Below are 18,351 nucleotides of genomic sequence, written 5' to 3'. Positions count from 1 at the left end.
GTATTAACATCCATCTGGCTAACCTTCTATGAGTTAGTTTGGCGGATAACAGATATTCTAATGCTTTGTGGTCAGTGTATACTTTTGTTTTTCTTCCGAATAGGAAGTATCGAAAACGCTGGAAGCACCATACAATGGCCAATGCTTCCAGCTCCGTGACTGAATAGCTTTTCTCGCTTTTTGTGAGTACCCGACTGGCAAATGCAGTTGTTCTATATGATCTTAGCCCTGCCTTTTCGTATTCTTGGAATAAAACAACTCTTAAACCTGTTTTCGCGCTATCAGTGGCCATACAAAACTTTTGTGTTAGATCAGGATGTGCTAAAATCGGTGCTGTTGTTAGTGCGTTTTTCACTTTTAAAAATTCTTCATTTGCTTGTTGATCCCATATCCACGGCGTGTTTTTTCCAGTCAATGCACATAGGCGTGGTGTTGCGAGAGAGTCTATCCAAATAAATTTTTTACAGAATCCAGTGAGACCTAGAAATCCTCTGAGAGTTTTCTTATCATATGGAGTACAGAATTCTTTGATTGCCGTTAGTTTTTCTGGGTCGGGCATTACCCCTTTCTCGGATATTATGTGTCCTAGAAATTTGACCTCTCGCCTTCCAAATTTTGATTCTGTTGTATTTACTGTGAACCCATGCTCTTTCATGATCTGTAAAAACTGATTTAATGTGTCGTTGTGATGTTCCCAAGAGGGTTCTGCTATAATCACATCATCAACATAACAAGTAATTTTTTGTAAAATTTCAGGACTGAGTATAGTATTAAATCCCCTAATAAACGCTGCTGATGATATGCTTAAACCAAATGGCAATCGTTTAAACTGGTAACATCTACAGAATACGATAAATGCTGTAAATTTTCTACATTCTGGAGCCAATTCCATATGCCAGAAACTACTCCGTAAATCAATTGATGAAAATATCTTAGCACCGTGGAAGTTTTGTATCAATTCCTCTAATTTTTCTGGGCGATCTGTCTCAGTGATTATGATTGTGTTGATCTGTCTGGAATCAAGCACTAACCTGATGCTCCCATCTCGTTTTTGTACAATATGGAGCGGGCTGTTATATGTGGAGGTAGCTGGTCCAATAATATCGTCATCTAACATTTTAGATATCTCCTGGAATACTTTATTCCTGTAGCTTAATGGGATTGTATAGGGTGGCACTCTAAATGGTTTGTGCTGTTTAACTTGTACTGAAAGTGTTTAATACTGCCAGTCTTAGGTAAAAATACCACTGCTTTATGTCGTAAAACACCCTCTAATTCTCTTTTACTGTGTTCCGAAATACCTTGAACTTCTTGCAGTTTTTCGTCGATTTCTTTATGGACTTCTAACATGAGTTGAGGCAATTCCCCCTTTTGTACGTACCATTCTAATTCTTCATCCTTTTCATCTAGCGTCATTCTTAACTGTTTGTTTATAACCGATATTTCTTCTAATTCTAGCTTTTGCTCAAAGAGAAGTGTGACATTCCCGAATGTTACGCTACCTTTCCCCATATCTATTATCTCTCGTCTCTCATTTAAAAATTCTGCACCTATATCAAATCTACAGTTACTTTAGGTATAATCACGAAGTTGGCTTCGATCTTTTGACCTTGACACGAAAGAGTTAACCTTATTTGTCTCGTAACTTCCGCAGCATTGTTTCTAATAGGACCTCTTACTTCAATCTTACGTGTTTTCAGAACTGGCAATTCCTCATTGGCATTACACTGCATGAATAAATTTTCTGAGATCGCAGTCAGTTCACTTCCGCTATCAATTACAATATTGTCTGGGATATGCTTTACCATGGCCTTCACAATTGGTTGAATTTGAAAGGGTTGGTTCTGTTCTTCTTCTTCTTCTTGCATCAACGAATCCTCCACTGAATCATACATGAGTCTTTTTAGGAATTTCCCTTGTGAATTCGAACTTTCTGTAGGATAAGCTTCGACTGCTACTTCTCTCTCTTTTATTTCCTCTTCTCTATTTCTTCCTTCATTTACGCTTTCTTCAACATCCTCTACTTTTTTCCTCATCCTCGTCTATCTTCTCCTTCTTCGTCGCTACTTCCACATAATCGCATCTAAATGCTCTAATTATCGCTTCATAACTTCCTTCATTAAATACGTTGGGTTGTGTGCCCACTCGTAACTTATTTTCAACTTCTGTCGACTGCGCATTATCCTCATCGAATTCGCTTTCCCTGGCTTCCATCTCAAAAAGCTCTGCAATACTCATTACTTCGTCCTTTCCTCCTACATTCGTTGTGCATGCCTCTGGTAATTGATCTTCCTCGTCAGTATTATCCCAATTAATTTCGTCCCAACACGATATCGTTATTTTCTTGTCTTCGTTTTCATCTGGTCCCTGCGGATTTGTTTCTTCCTTCTTCTCTTCTCGTGATAAGATTTTTACTTCTCTGTTCAAGGTGCTGCAATTGTCCTGGGTCGGTGTGTCATTCTCTTTGGCATGGGCGCTTAGCTGTCAATTCGAACGTTTATCGGGGTTAGGTGGTCTTACCTCCACCTCTTCTATCTGTATTCTCTTTTCTTGTTCAGCTTGTTGATAGTGGTTTCTTTGTTGATAATTTGTCGGTCTATTGGTTCTCCAGTACCCGTTCCGGTTGTCGTTATTCCCTCTGTAATAGTTGTTGCCGTTCCTGGGTGAATTATAGTTATTGCCATATTCTCTTCTAAATCCCTAACCGGTTCTTTGTTGAAATCTATTGTCGTACCTTGGTGGGAAGTTATCACATGGTTCGTAATAATTGTTTCTTCGTACTGTGTCTTGTGGATTCCACTGCTTTTTGCTTTCGTTTTCACGTGCGCTTCGACTTTTTCTTGCGTCATCTTCCGAAAATATGAACTCTAGTTCCCTTAGAATACCTTTAAATGCTTCGACGTCATTGCCTCCGCGACCTAGTAATGATTGCTGGTATTTCAACGGTAGCTTCATCGCGCATAATTTAATCAACTCTCCGTCACTGTATGGTACATCTAAGCATTGATTTTTCTTTGCCATTAACTCGAAAAATTTCACGGGTCTCTTCTCTCCTGAATTTTCAAAATATGGGTTCTGTAATAATTCGTACTTCACTCTGTTCTGTGCTTCGCTAGACCAATATCGTGAGAGAAACTTCTCTCTGAAATCTTCGTACGATTGGTATCATGCTACAACAGTCTGCATGGGTTCTACGACTGTTCCTGACATGTGTGCACATATAAAGTCTAATTTGCGTGCTAGCGTCCAGTGTTCTGGTAATCCTACTCGGAATTGATCAATAAAAGTTCGTGGTTGTAATGAGTTTCCTTCTCGAAAATGTTGGAATTTTCTGACTGTAAGGAAATGATCGTTGTCGTACTTCGTCATAGTTCCATATGAAATTCGCGATTCTTCGCCACTTTTGTTTCTGATCATTTCTCCCGTCGTTCTTTCCGGTTGTGGAAGATCCATTGGATATTGTCCACTGTAACTTTGCCTACCCTTGCATAGTATCGTTGGAGTGGTATGCAATAATTTTCTTCCATCGGTTGTGAACGTGTAGCTGAATGCCTTGCACTGTACTCTTCGCGACCTGGCTTTCCATTGTCAGGTATTGGTTCGGTATCTTGTCTGGCTAACCTTACTGCTTCATTGCACGATCCAAACTGTCTTGAAACATACATTTGTGGTTCTGCCTGTGTTTGTGATGACGTTTGTTCATCAAGAATTTCGAAACGTGTTTGTTGCAGTGCAGGCTGTCTGATTTCACGTATGTTACTTTCCGCCTGTGATTGGAATCGCAAATGCGTAATATCTTCGTTAATTGCTTGTTTTTCCGGTGCTGTTACAGATACGGATGTGGTTGCAGACTCTGTGCTTGTTCGATCCTGTTTACTACGCTCTTCAATGGTTTGCAACAACTCTGTTCGCAATTTCTGAAATTGTCGCTTCGTTTGCGCTTCTATTTTGACTATGCGGTTATCACATCTTTTCAGCGCTGCTTTTGTGATACGTTTGCGTAACACACTGTTTTCAACAATTTCACGCGCTGTACCTGCTGCTTGTCTAGTAATTTCGTTTATCTGTTTCTCTAGTTTCTTGACTTCTCCCTGGGTGTTGTTACGTAATGTTTTGATCTCGTCATGAATGTCATTACTCAATGTTTGTACGTCCGCTTGTACCTTGTCAACGTCTGTTCTCAATTGATTGTGACCTGTTATTAAGTTTCCTATCACTTCTCGAGATTCTTTTGCCTCGTCTTCAATACGACTTAGGTGTAACTGAATTTTTTTGTTTTGTTCTTTAATCTCACGCATTTGTCTCGTGGTTTCTGCATTCTGAATTTGAATTTGGTTTGCTATGTCTTTATTTTGCCTTGTCATGGTTTCCGTAATTTGTTGTAATAATTCTTCCAGATTGGTGGGTCCTATTGCGTTATCTTCCGACGTCCTACGCTCTGTGTTTTCGCCCAAGTGTTGGTTCGCAACCGATTGCATTGAATTGTGCTGTGACACGTTTCTGCTCGCATTCCTTGTACTCTGTGGTGAGGGAGCTCTGATTACTTGTACTATGGGTTCTACGTATTCAAGACGCAAGTTAGAATCCTCATCGACTGTCTCTCTACTTTCCTGCTCCTCTGTCGTATGCTGACTTATGTTTTCTATGCCTTGACGTACATTATCCTCGTCATGGTGCGTTATATGTCCTATTTCTCGCGATACTGCATCGCCTGTTGTACTGTCCTCTATTCTCTGTCCATTTTCATGCTGGGTCTCTACCTCAATTCGGTCAAGGTCTCGATCTGCCATTGCTAATCTTTCCGAATCCCTTATTTTCTGTTTTAAAAGCAATTCACGCGCCCTACATCGAATCAACATGCGCTCATACGATCTCACACGTTTCATAAACTTTTTGTTCACACGACTTGACACTTATTATACCCAAGACTGACAATCCATTCACTTACTAGTTGGGTAGGAACCAAATTGTCAACGATGTATCCGCTGTGCATTGGACAGAAAACTTAATTCTAACAATTTTTAAAATTCATAACTTAATTATGCTATTGTCTCTGCTAGAATGTCTCACTGTCTATCGCTGCAGCTACTGTTTTCCAACTATTTATGCCTTTCAAAAAAAATTTTTTTTATTACGAAAATTTTTTAACAGGATATTTTTCTGACCTAGGTAGGCGTGTGGTCGACCTTCAATCATGGTATTTTACCATCCTGGCAGGGACGCCATTTTCTAACGTTCTGTGTGGCGTCTGTTGTTCTATATCTTGTCTCCCTACCACTTTCGCGGAAACGCTCTGAGCATGTTTTTTAGGGAATTGACTAATTTGAACCTGGGACCTGTTGCTGGTAAGGAGACATCAGACCACACATGACATGTAGAGTTCAGAAGAGTACAGTGAGACTAGCGATGATATAACCAAATAATTATTTCAGCGTCAGCTCCACTGCACTCCATGTAAAAGAATCTTAATACTAACTAAATTTAGTGGAAGGGTTCAAGGCTTTCCAATTTTTAGTTAGCTGGTAAAATAACGTCGAAAAAGCAGGTAAGTTCACCATTGGAAATTTTATTCTACTCACAAAACATTGTTTATAAATTGCACTATTGATAAAAGGAAATGTTTTAATTCAGGATGGTAAAAACCAACTGTGTTCAACAAAAATGTGAACGAATATTCCCTGAATGGGTGTCCAATTTCTACAATGGATCGAAGGATGACCTATGCCATATCACATCTATAATCTAGGTTTAAATTAAGTTTCACAAAAGAGAAAACTATCAAAATGGTCTACAGTGACCCTCAATTATCTTTAATTACTTATCTAACTTGTCGTAAATTACAGTGGCTGATGTGGCCTCTCAATAACTATATAACAGAAAAATCATCGCGTTTCAGATTTTTACTTCAAGTGGCAAATGTGAACACCATGAGCTTTAATTGACGATCAACACTAGTATTACGCAAAAAGGGGGTGTAACAGATGAGACTTCTGCAGTTCTGAGTGAAGCTTTATGCGCTGTTATGTGGCATCGCGGGCGTTCATAACCCTGTCAGTGTTCGTCAGGGGGCGGCGTGCAGCACAGCTCCGCTCACCTCGCCGTCTTGGAAGCAACTCTCTCCTAACTTCTCCTTACTACAATTTACCGAAGTTGGTTTAAAAAAACTATCTGGCTGTGTTTTCATCTGAGCAATCAGGGTCTCAATGTTAACCTTAAGCTCTGCCTACAAAAATTCTGTCCATCCAATGAGAAACATTATACTTTTCGTGGTGGGGCAATGTTTTTAAAGTTTGCAACATAACAGAGACGCGAAAAAGTCTCATGCTATAACTTGCAGCTGGTGTGGTCCTTTTAGTGTTATCATAAGATCTATACTGTTCTTCTGGAGGGCTCTATCTTTTAACATGGCTGGGGGTGGTCCGGACGTAACAGACGCGAAAAAGTCTCACGCAAAAACTTGCGGTTGGGGTGGCCCTTTTTGTGTTATCATAGGATCTATACTGTTCTTCTGGAGGCCTCTAGCTTTTAACATGCGCTGGGGGGTGGTCCTAGCGGTTAGCTGGTGACGTGGGTGTCCGTCCCTTATCGTAGGGCCTTCCAGCTTAACACGGTTCTGCACTCGGCTTCTGTTCTCGTTTCTCCCCTCGGAACTGCGTCTGTCTCACGGTGGGAAGGTATGACATGCATTTAGGTATTCTTGTGTTAGTCTTTCGTATTCCATTTGCTCACTCGTTACTCGTATTACTTTGGTTGAATTAATGTCACGATTTATTCGGAGCTTTGTGACGTGCTACTGGATTTGCTTATCATGTCAGGGTTTTCATGGAAGGTGTTGGATTTGCCTGACACCTTACAACTTGTTCTTGTTGGACTGAATTTGACAAAACAAAGAGGAAACATCTGAGTCAGATAAAGTATGAAACTGTAACGAGAGGTAATAACTCCAGGTGGTATCGTTCCAATGAACTTCTATTCTGTGTTTTTCTTGTGATGTGTAACTAGCTACTCAGTGTTTGATGGTGTGCTAAACTGGTCATACCTAATGGATGAGCAGTTACATCGCCTGTGTTGGCTTTTCCTGCGTGTTAAAGGAACAAAAGAAAAAAAAACGTTGGGATAATGCTTCTAGCTATCTGTCAGCACTGCTAACGATCTCTCATAATAGTAGATTAGAAAATTTTGATGGTGAAAGGAATATCTAAAACGTTGTGGTGACATATAAATTTCTGGAGTAATACTCGAGTAGTTAGGAAATGCGAGCATGCAAGAAGGAAGGAAGATAGAGAGGTAAGATCATGGTGGTGGTGTAGTGGTTTACATAACAATCCCCAAAACCCAAGGCACCTGCCCTACTCCACAATCGAGACAGAACGGTTGCTACTTTATGGGCACTCAAATAAGATTAGTATCTAAGGAAGTAACCATAACAATTTTACAGTTGTCAGAGAGACGTAAATCACCTGTAGCCAAAAAAGGGGCTAGCAATGTTTAAAAAACGTCTGCCACACAGTAACGCCTTTTGGAGACTCATTTTTCCCTTTGTTGTAATTATTATTCAGGACTCGAGAAACCTGTATTTGAACTCAGTTACTGTAAATTGCCAAACAGATTAGCGTAAGATAGCAGAGAGGCCTGTCTGTAAACAAAATGTAGTATGTAGAGGTTAAGAATTATTTTGTATTAGTAACTATTTGTCATCCATTGTAAAGCCGTGGTGAAATCTGTACTGTAGGTTAATTGAGAAATGTACTTGGTGTGCTCAAGTGAGGAGATGATGACCACTAAAATTTAAGAGAATGACGATTGTTCTGTCAGAATGTTGCAAGGCGATGGCGAGAAAAGGGCGGCTTACTGAAGCCAGGTGGCAAGGACACGGGAGAACCTGCCCCGGTGCTGCAGCCGAGCGCGGAAGGGCGCGCACGCACGGGCCAGGCGGTGTGAATGGAGCCTTGCACCCCTCCCCCACCCCATGCGGCAGAGCTGGGGCTAGGTCGTCGTCCACGGAGGCCTGTGCTGACGCACCACTCTCAGCTGCTGACATGCGCTGACGGCCTCGGGCGGCTACCTGCGGGGACTCACGGCCAGGCGGAGCGGCTAAGCCTTTAGCTACAAAAGAGGCCCTGATGTGATCGCTCTGGCGCATCTCGTCAGGCGGCGACTTGCATGCCGTTACGACAGAATACAAGAGGCGGCGGTCGTAATGACTTTGGCAGAAGCCATTAGCGTTACCGAACTTGTCAGGTGGAGACGTAGGTTGCTGTTTGGTTTGTTTCCAGGGCTAAGAGATGATCGGGTACAGACTGAAGGCTCCTAGTCTCATAGGTAACCCCTGTAGTGGCTATGGACACGGAAATGAGGGAGAACTTTCGGACTTAGGGCATAAACTCGCCGATATTTAATTAGATCGTGATGAACTACACTAGCAGTTTTACTGATCCGTGATAGGTTTCGGACTCAAAGAGGACATAACCTCGCCGATATTTAGATGGTATCACGATGAACTTCACTAGCACTTTTCGTGATCCGTGATATGTTTTCACGTAAAGAGGACTTGGACCCTCCGATATTTAACTAAGAAAAGTGTGTCGTGATGAACTTCGCTTGCATTTTGAGTGATTCACGACGCTGAGGTGTAGACACCGCCAGCAGTGCCTGTTGAGAGAGCTACGAACTGTTCACCGCCGAGAGTTAAGACAGTAAACGCTAGTAAACCTGCCACGAAATAATTTAGCGGTTGAATGAGGACAGTAGGAAAACGTTCAGAACGAGTGTATGGCAGGTGATTTAAGTGGGCTTATGGGAACTGCTGTACCTTTAGTCCAGCCCATTCCACTAGTCATGGTGCTTGCAGGACAACAAAGGCAACCGCTTTAACAGTGTGTTCACTGCCAATGGGCGACTAGCTTGCCGCCAGAATTTCGCAGAAGACAATTGCGCTGGGTGCAATAAAACTTAAGGAGACAGTGTGTGAGGAATGAGAGTCAGCAGAGTGTAATACGCTACCCCCCAAGTTACTTTGGAACAAAGCCCTCCCTGACGATAACCCTAGATTGTGTGCCAGTGACTTAAACAGTGGCGTGTGACTACTGAAGTGTAGGAAGTGCCAGTGATAACCAATCTAACCAGTGAGCTAGCCCCTACTTTCAAGTGTTTCTTTATCATGCCACTCTAACCTCAAGAGAAAATCTTGTATCTTATTCATGCGAATACGTTGAGTAAGATGTATAAAGTGTTACTTGTCCTAGGTTAGTCGTGTCATTAGTGTATCCTTCTTTGATGACTTCGTAGCAGACTCTGAGCAGAGAGGAAAAGGAGAGGACCATTGGCTTTAACATAAAGTATTATCTCTAAAGTTAGAAGTATACTAAGGTGCATGTCGTTAGTCTGTCATCTACCAACCTGAAACTGGGGATGTAAGATGGGGTAAATTTTCTGACCCAAAGCAAGATGTACACCTAATGAGTTAATCAGAACCTAGGCCGACAATGTTTCTCTCAATCCTGTCTGGCCAGAATTAAGTGTGTGTCATGACAAGGCGGCCATAGGCCTCGGTCTAGCAGAGATAAGATACTTGATTTTAACTGGTCCTAAGACTTGTGTAAAGGGATATTGTTTTGTGAGCTATTTGTGCCTATATAATTGTTCATAACATTGCTTTCATGGCCCACGTAGCTTTACTGCAATCAATAATGAGAATGATTTATTAAGGGTTTATTGATAGGCTAGCAGACTCAATAACTAATGAAACTGAAATTAGAGTTTTTATTAGAGTTTCTTATAAGACGAATAATAGAAAATATTTTGTAGCCCCTGAAGGAGATATATTTTTATTAAGTGACTGTTTATTCATTTTTGATGTGTTGTTAAACAGTAACTGCCACCCTTGCTATAAATGTTTCATCTCACGGTGTCTTGACATAACTAAGAGTCTTTCCATTATGTGTATTTATTTGTCTTTGTAATTACGTGAATATTTCTCATTTTAATATTTTGAACAGTACTTCTGTGATGCCTATTGAGAACCACTGACTGCCCCCCTTGTTATGAGTGTTCCAATTCACAGTGTGTTAAAACAATTCAGTGTGTATCCATAATGTGTACCCATCTGTATTGTACAATTGTGATTATTTACTTAAGGTGATATCGTTTCTAGAACCTTCAAGGACGCTCTGAATATTTGTTGCAATAATTCATTGTGTTTGCATAATGTGTACCCATCTGTATTTTATAATTGAGATTAATTACCTGAGATGATGTCACTTATAGAACATTCACAATGCTGAGATTATTTGTTGCAATTGTCACTGTGTCAATGATATTATTTTGTGCAGTCTTGGCAGACTAACTGTCAAATGTTGTACTTTGAACAGTGCCTAGCATAGCATGTTAAAAATATATATATATATATGTAACGGATTGGTGCAGCGTGGAGATTAGGGTCTCCTCCGCGTGGCATCAATTGAAAAATGTTATGGACTGTCGTTCCATCGGAAAGACAGCCCCAAGTCCAATTTCTTCGAAGATACCCGAGTGTGATGAAACGGAACTTGTTGTACCGTTCCAATGCTTTATTAAATTGCTAGCACGCAGAAATTATTAGCAAGAGTTTCTTCTCTTGCAGGTAATACCTCAGCTGGTGTCCAAAAGGAGAGAATGGACTAAACAGGGTTATTTATTGAATTTTTTTCTGTTAATTACCACGTTTCCCATTTTCCTTTCCTTTGCGCGGCCTTGACAGTATAAATGAGTGAATCTGTGAACTAGCAGGAAGCTTTAGGCACAGATTGAAACACTGAATGAATGGTCGTTCTGGGGTAGGGTAGTACCAACCCCCAAGTGCGAACATCTTTAGCAGAGACCAAGTTTGCAGGTCAGCGCAAAGATGACACTTAGGCGCGCGAATTGGCTCTGTTAGGTTGGCGCACCACCCCCACCATGTTTGTAAACGGAACGGTTAGGCGAATTCGGTTGGAAGAGCACTTGTTCCTGGGTCGTGGTGCGGGACAGACATGGAGACGCAGCTCTCGTTTTGGGAATGTTAACATAGGTATTAGATTGTCTCAAATCTGCTCTGTAATGAAGTCCAGATGTTGAAATCAGGTGCGAGATTACACCATAAGGGAACGGATTTTCTTAATTTATTCGAATTTCAGTAGGCCGTGCGTTAGTGCCTTGTTCAGGCAATGCACCATGTGCCTTAAGCTCACGGTCACGTTACTGCTCTATGCTTAACGGAAATTCACTCACTCAATGTATTTTAATCTGCTCTTTCATTTACAGTAATGCTTTTGGGATTTTTATTTATTTTCCATATGTTTTCTTTGTGAATTTGCTTTCGCGCCACGTGGTCGGTTGGAGCAACCGCCGCATTGATAAATTGTAGTTTCGGTCTGATAATATATTGTACACGATGAATAATCATACGATAGTGAACGAGTGTAAAATAGGGAAGGAATAATCATGTGTGTCCATATTTTTCTGGGCTCTGTTGCCTACTGAAACTTGGCTATGTGGGTTGAACAGCACTGCAGTGATGTTTCTTGTGCACCCCCATAACGATCTCATTTGTTGGCGATGTTGTGCGTTAAGTAAAATACTCGTGCCACTAGCAAAAGTATTGGAGTTTAATGCCCACTGATTTTACTCCATCCATCACAAAACGTAGGTGGCAGTGAGTACCCCAGGCGAATTCTGGGTCATGAAAGCAAATAAAAGCTACACTCCTGGAAATGGAAAAAAGAACACATTGACACCGGTGTGTCAGACCCACCATACTTGCTCCGGACACTGCGAGAGGGCTGTACAAGCAATGATCACACGCACGGCACAGCGGACACACCAGGAACCGCGGTGTTGGCCGTCGAATGGCGCTAGCTGCGCAGCATTTGTGCACCGCCGCCGTCAGTGTCAGCCAGTTTGCCGTGGCATACGGAGCTCCATCGCAGTCTTTAACACTGGTAGCATGCCGCGACAGCGTGGACGTGAACCGTATGTGCAGTTGACGGACTTTGAGCGAGGGCGTATAGTGGGCATGCGGGAGGCCGGGTGGACGTACCGCCGAATTGCTCAACACGTGGGGCGTGAGGTCTCCACAGTACATCGATGTTGTCGCCAGTGGTCGGCGGAAGGTGCACGTGCCCGTCGACCTGGGACCGGACCGCAGCGACGCACGGATGCACGCCAAGACCGTAGGATCCTACGCAGTGCCGTAGGGGACCACACCGCCACTTCCCAGCAAATTAGGGACACTGTTGCTCCTGGGGTATCGGCGAGGACCATTCGCAACCATCTCCATGAAACTCGGCTACGGTCCCCACACCGTTAGGCCGTCTTCCGCTCACGCCCCAACATCGTGCAGCCCGCCTCCAGTGGTGTCGCGACAGGCGTGAATGGAGGGACGAATGGAGACGTGTCGTCTTCAGCGATGAGAGTCGCTTCTGCCTTGGTGCCAATGATGGTCGTATGCGTGTTTGGTGCCGTGCAGGTGAGCGCCACAATCAGGACTGCATACGACCGAGGCACACAGGGCCAACACCCGGCATCATGGTGTGGGGAGCGATCTCCTACACTGGCCGTACACCACTGGTGATCATCGAGGGGACACTGAATAGTGCACGGTACATCCAAACCGTCATCGAACCCATCGTTCTACCATTCCTAGACCGGCAAGGGAACTTGCTGTTCCAACAGGATAATGCACGTCCGCATGTATCCCGTGCCACCCAACGTGCTCTAGATGGTGTAAGTAAACTACCCTGGCCAGCAAGATCTCCGGATCTGTCCCCCATTGAGCATGTTTGGGACTGGATGAAGCGTCGTCTCACGCGGTCTGCACGTCCAGCACGAACGCTGGTCCAACTGAGGCGCCAGGTGGAAATGGCATGGCAAGCCGTTCCACAGGACTACATCCAGCATCCCTACGATCGTCTCCATGGGAGAATAGCAGCCTGCATTGCTGCGAAAGGTGGATATACACTGTACTAGTTCCGACATTGTGCATGCTCTGTTGCCTGTGTATATGTGCCTGTGGTTCTGTCAGTGTGATCATGTGATGTATCTGACCCCAGGAATGTGTCAATAAAGTTTCCCCTTCCTGGGACAATGAATTCACGGTGTTCTTATTTCAATTTCCAGGAGTGTATATACTGCCTGTTAAGCCCTGTATAGGTACCTTCTGTAGTGGTTAAAAAAATGGGTTATCCGTTGCGTTCCAGTTTTTACCGGTTCATTAAAACCTTCCGCTAGAAATTATTAATACCCAGCAATAACTCGCAGGGGCCATTAATTTCGTGGTCCACACGAATTTAAGAAACCATTTACTGCAGACGGTAGCTTGCAGGAGCGGTTGGACAGGTCAAAGCGAAGGTAACGTACCTACTTAGGTAGACTTTTACCACCACCAGCACTGGATGGTTACGTTGTACTATACCAAAGAAGACAGTAGCTACAAAATGTGAACAGTACCGAACTCTAAGTCTAATATCACATGCATCAAAAATTCTCATAAAATTAGTTCTGAAGAGAATTGAAGAGAAGGTGGAGGATATGCTGAGTGAAGATCAGTTTGGTCCAGAAGGGGATTGGGAACAAGAGAGGCGATTCTGGCACTAAGTGTCGTTATCGAAAGGCAATGACAGAAAAATAAACCAACTTGTATTGCCTCTGAAGACCTGGAAAAGGCATTTGATAACGTTATCTGGCAAGAGATGTTCAGAGTGCTGAGGAAAAGTGGAATAAAGTACAAAGACATCCATGTGATACTCAGTTTCTATAAGAATGAGGTGGCAGAGATTAGGGACTGTCACCAGGAACTAGAAGCAGATATTAGAAAAGGGGTAAGACAAGGATGTGCTCTCTCTCCTCTTACATTCAATGCTTGCATCTAGGAAGGTATAGACCAAGTTCAAGAAACTGCTAATGTGGGTATCAAAATTAGTGGGCTGAAGATAGACATGGTACGTTATGCAAATGATATTGCTATAGTCACGGAGACAAAAGAAGATCTATGGGAAGTCCTCAGAACAATGGAAAAAATTCTATGCAATCAGTGTGGAATGAGAATAAACAATAAAAAGACTAAAGTGATGGTATGCAGTACAGGAGCAGAATATGAAGGTCTGAGAATGAGAGTTGGAGGAGCGGAGCTGGAAGTCATAGAGGAATTTAATTACCTGGGAAGCAAAATCACAAGGGATGGTAGAAGCTGGAAAGAAATTGCGACCAGAATACAAAAGGCCAAAATTGCATTTAACTGGCGGAGGAACTTACTCACCAGCAACAACATCAGTCTGAAAATGAGGAAACGTATCATGAAAGCTTTAGTTTGGAGTGTGGCCAGTGTCAAACTTGGACAATTGGAAGAGAAGAGAGAAGATGGTTAGAGGCCCTGGAGATGTGGTGCTATAGAAGGACGACGAAGATCAGCTGGAGAGACAAAAAGTAACAAATGAAGAGGTGTTTAGAAGAGTACAGGAAACTAGATGTCTGTGGAGGCACATCTAAACAAGAAGAGACAAACTTTTAGGGCACGTCCTACGACACAACAAAATGATTGGAACAATAGCAGAAGGAGCTGCTGAGGGAAGCAATCGGCGGGGGTGACCAAGGATATCACACATGCAACACATCATGAATGACGTTGGATGTAACACATACGTGGAAATGAAGACAAAGCCAGACAGAAGAGAGGAATGGCGCTGTGCTGCAAACCAACCTCAGCGTTGAACACTAAAGGAAAAGAAGACCAGTGTTAGAAGTCCGGGTGGGACAGTGGGTCCGTGTGATCCTGTGCACACTACAGATGAGGGCAAAGCAGCACCGACTCCACCAGGGCCACACCTATGAAAGAAGTGTGGTTGCGAAAAGCATTACTTGGCTATTGGCCACTGCACAGTCGTTAAAAATTCTCTTCGTCCACATCTCCATTCCATACTAAAGATAAAAATGCATTTGACGTAATTGTCAGAACATAGTTACACTTTGAGTATGTGAGCTGGATGGAAACACAGTAAGTTAGTTTGGCTGTACAGACTCACTTCCAAGTGATACAGTACCATTAATATCTGCAGGTGCATATAATATTTAGAGAAAAAGAAAGTGTTTGGCTGGTGGATATTGGGTTTATTAGCTGGAACATCTTTCTTTCCATAATAAGAAAAGGAGTTTGTTACTAATTGCCTTTGTTTAGTAAAGAATTTGCAGAATTTTTACTCCTCACTGTATGATGAAGCCGTATTATATGCGGAAATATTCACCAGTGTGACTGTAGAGTTATACAGTGTGACATAGAATTCCTGTTTTGTCTGGATGAATGGCCGTATTCTCTAAACGTAGAAAAATGTAAATTAATGCAGATAAGTAGGAAGAAAAATCCTGTAATGTTTGAGTACAGTGACAGTGCTGTGCTACTTGACAAATTCACATTGGTTAAATATCTACACATAACATTGCAAAGTGATATGAAATCTAATGAGCACATTAAAACAGCAGTAAGGAAGGTGGATTTTCAGCTACACTTTACTGGAAAAGTTTTAGGAACGTGTAGCTCACCTACAAAAGGAGACCACATATACAACATTAAGGCAACCCTATTCTTGAGTACTCTTAGAGTATCTGGCATCCTCAGAAGATAATATTAAAGAAAGACATTGAAGCAATACAGAAGCATTCCGCTAGATTTGTTACCAGTAGATTTGATCATCGTGAGACTGCTACTGAGACGCTTCATAAACTCAAATGGGAATCCCTAAAGGGAAGACGACACACTTCCCATGAAATAGATACAGCTGCCTACAGAAAATTCTACAGTGACCAACATATATTTTGCATAAATATCACAAACACCAGATAAATTAGAGCTCTTGCGGAGGCACGTAAGCAATCGTTTTTTCCCTCGCTTCGAGTGGAATAGAAAAGGAAATCGCTGGTAGTGGTACATGGTATCCTCCACAATACAACATACAGCGGCTTGCTGACTTATGTACATAGATACAGATGTAACACAGAGTTTTCGGAACAGTATCAGAATGAACGTATTGTCTTGTTGGGTCACTGTAGTGAAGTTGTCACGTGCCAATGGTGAACTGCCATGTTTCATTATTTGCATCAGTGCTATGAGGAATAAATACAAAGTCAAATACGGGTAATGCAGGAGTAGGTTTAATAATCAATAAAAAATAGGAGTTCGGGTAAGCTACTACAAACAACATAGTGAACGCATTATTGTGACCAAGATAGACACGAAGCCCACGACTACGACAGTAGTACATGTCTATATGCCAACTAGCTCTGCAGATGACGAAGAAATTGAAGAAATGTATGATGAGATAAAAGAAATTATTCAGGTAGTGAAGGGAGACGAAAATTTAATAGTCATGGGTGACTGGAATTCGATAGTAGGAAAAGGAAGAGAAGGAAACGTAGTAGGTGAATACGGATTGGGGGTAAGAAATTAAAGAGTAACCTGCCCGGTAGAATTTTGCACAGAGCACAACTTAATTATAGCTAACACTTGGTTCAAGAATCATAAAAGAAGGTTGTATAAATGGAAGAAGCCGGGAGATGTTGACAGGTTTCAGATAGATTATATAATGGTAAGCCAGAGATTTAGGAACCAGGTTTTAAATTGTAAGACATTTGCAGGGGCAGATGTGGACTCTGACCACAATCTATTGGTTATGAACTGTAGATTAAAACTGAAGAAACTGCAAAAAGATGGGAATTTAAGGAGATGGGACCTGGATAAACTGAAAGAACCAGAGGTTGTACAGAGTTTCAGGGAGAGCATAAGGGAACAATCGACAGGAATGGGGGAGAGAAATACAGTAGAAAATGAATGGGTAGCTTTGAGGGATGAAGGAGTGAAGTAGGCAGAGGATCAAGTAGGTAAAAAGACGAGGGCTAGTAGAAATCCTTGGGTAACAGAAGAAATACTGAATTTAATTGATGATAGGAGAAAATATAAAAATGCAGTAAATGAAGCAGCCAAAAAGGAATATAAACGTCTCAAAAATGAGGTCGACAGGATGTGCAAAATGGCTAAGCAGGGATGGCTAGAGGACAAATGTAAGGATGTAGAGGCTTATCTCACTAGGGGTAAGACAGATACTGCCTACAGGAAAATTAAAGAGACCTTTGGAGATAAGAGAACCACTTGTATGAACATCAAGAGCTCAGATGGAAACCCAGTTCTAAGCAAAGAAGGGAAAGCAGAAAGGTGGAAGGAGTATATAGAGGGTCTATACAAGGGCGATGTACTTGAGGACAATATTATGGAAATGGAAGAGGATGTAGATCAAGATGAAATGGGAGATACGATACTGCGTGAAGAGTTTGACAGAGCACTGAAAGACCTGAGTAGAAACAAGGCCCCTGGGGTAGACAACATTCCATTGGAACTACTGACGGCCTTGGGAGAGCCAGTCCTGACAAAACTCTACCATCTGGTGAGCAAGATGTATGAAACAGGCGAAATACCCTCAGACTTCATGAAGAACATAATAATTCCAATCCCAAAGAAAGCAGGTGTTGACAGATGTGAAAATTACCGAACAATCAGTTTAATAAGTCACAGTTGCAAAATACTAACGCGAATTCATTACAGACGAATGGAAAAACTGGTAGAGGCCGACCTTGGCGAAGATCAGTTTGGATTCCGCAGAAATGTTGGAACACGTGAGGCAATAGTGCCCCTACGACTTATCTTAGAAGCTAGATTAAGGAAGGGCAAACCTACGTTTCTAGCATTTGTAGACTTAGAGAAAACTTTTGACAATGTTGACTGGAATACTCTCTTTCAAATTCTGAAGGTGGCAGGGGTAAAATACTGGGAGCGAAAGGCTATTTACAATTTGTACAGAAACCAGATGGCAGTTATAAGAGTCGAGGGACAAGAAAGGGAAGCAGTGGTTGGGAAGGGAGTGAGACAGGGTTGTAGCCTCTCCCCGATGTTATTCAATCTGTATATTGAGCAAGCAGTGAAGGAAACAAAAGAAAAATTTGGAGTAGGTATTAAAATCCATGGAGAAGAAATAAAAACTTTGAGGTTTGCCGATGACCTTGTAATTCTGTCAGAGACAGCAAAGGACTTGGAAGAGCAGTTGAACGGAATGGATACTGTCTTGAAAGGAGGATATAAGATGAACATCAACAAAAGCAAAACGAGTATAATGGAATGTAGTCGAATTAAGTCGAGTGATGCTGAGGGAATTAAAGTAGGAAATGAGCCACTTAAAGTAGTAAAGGAGTTTTGCTATTTAGGGAGTAAAATAACTGATGATGGTCGAAGTAGAGAGGATATAAAATGTAGACTGGCAATGGCAAGGAAAGCGTTTCTGAAGAAGAGAACTTTGT

General features: G+C 42.1%; 1 protein-coding gene across 1 annotated transcript in view; it reads right to left on the bottom strand.

The window, feature by feature from the left end:
• LOC124719816 (poly [ADP-ribose] polymerase tankyrase-1-like) overlaps positions 1-8,041 on the bottom strand; it is a 29,021-nt gene extending 20,980 nt beyond the window's left edge. The window contains exon 1 of the mRNA XM_047245006.1: positions 7,887-8,041. Coding sequence (XP_047100962.1) covers positions 7,887-8,041 — 155 coding nt within the window. The remainder of the gene's footprint in view (positions 1-7,886) is intronic.
• Between the last annotated feature and the right edge of the window lie 10,310 nt (positions 8,042-18,351).

Source organism: Schistocerca piceifrons, chromosome 11 (genome assembly GCF_021461385.2).
Source record: "Schistocerca piceifrons isolate TAMUIC-IGC-003096 chromosome 11, iqSchPice1.1, whole genome shotgun sequence".
Taxonomy (NCBI): Eukaryota; Metazoa; Arthropoda; class Insecta; order Orthoptera; family Acrididae; genus Schistocerca; species Schistocerca piceifrons.
Note: the sequence above shows the minus strand (reverse complement) of the source record. Positions and strands in the feature narration are given on the sequence as shown.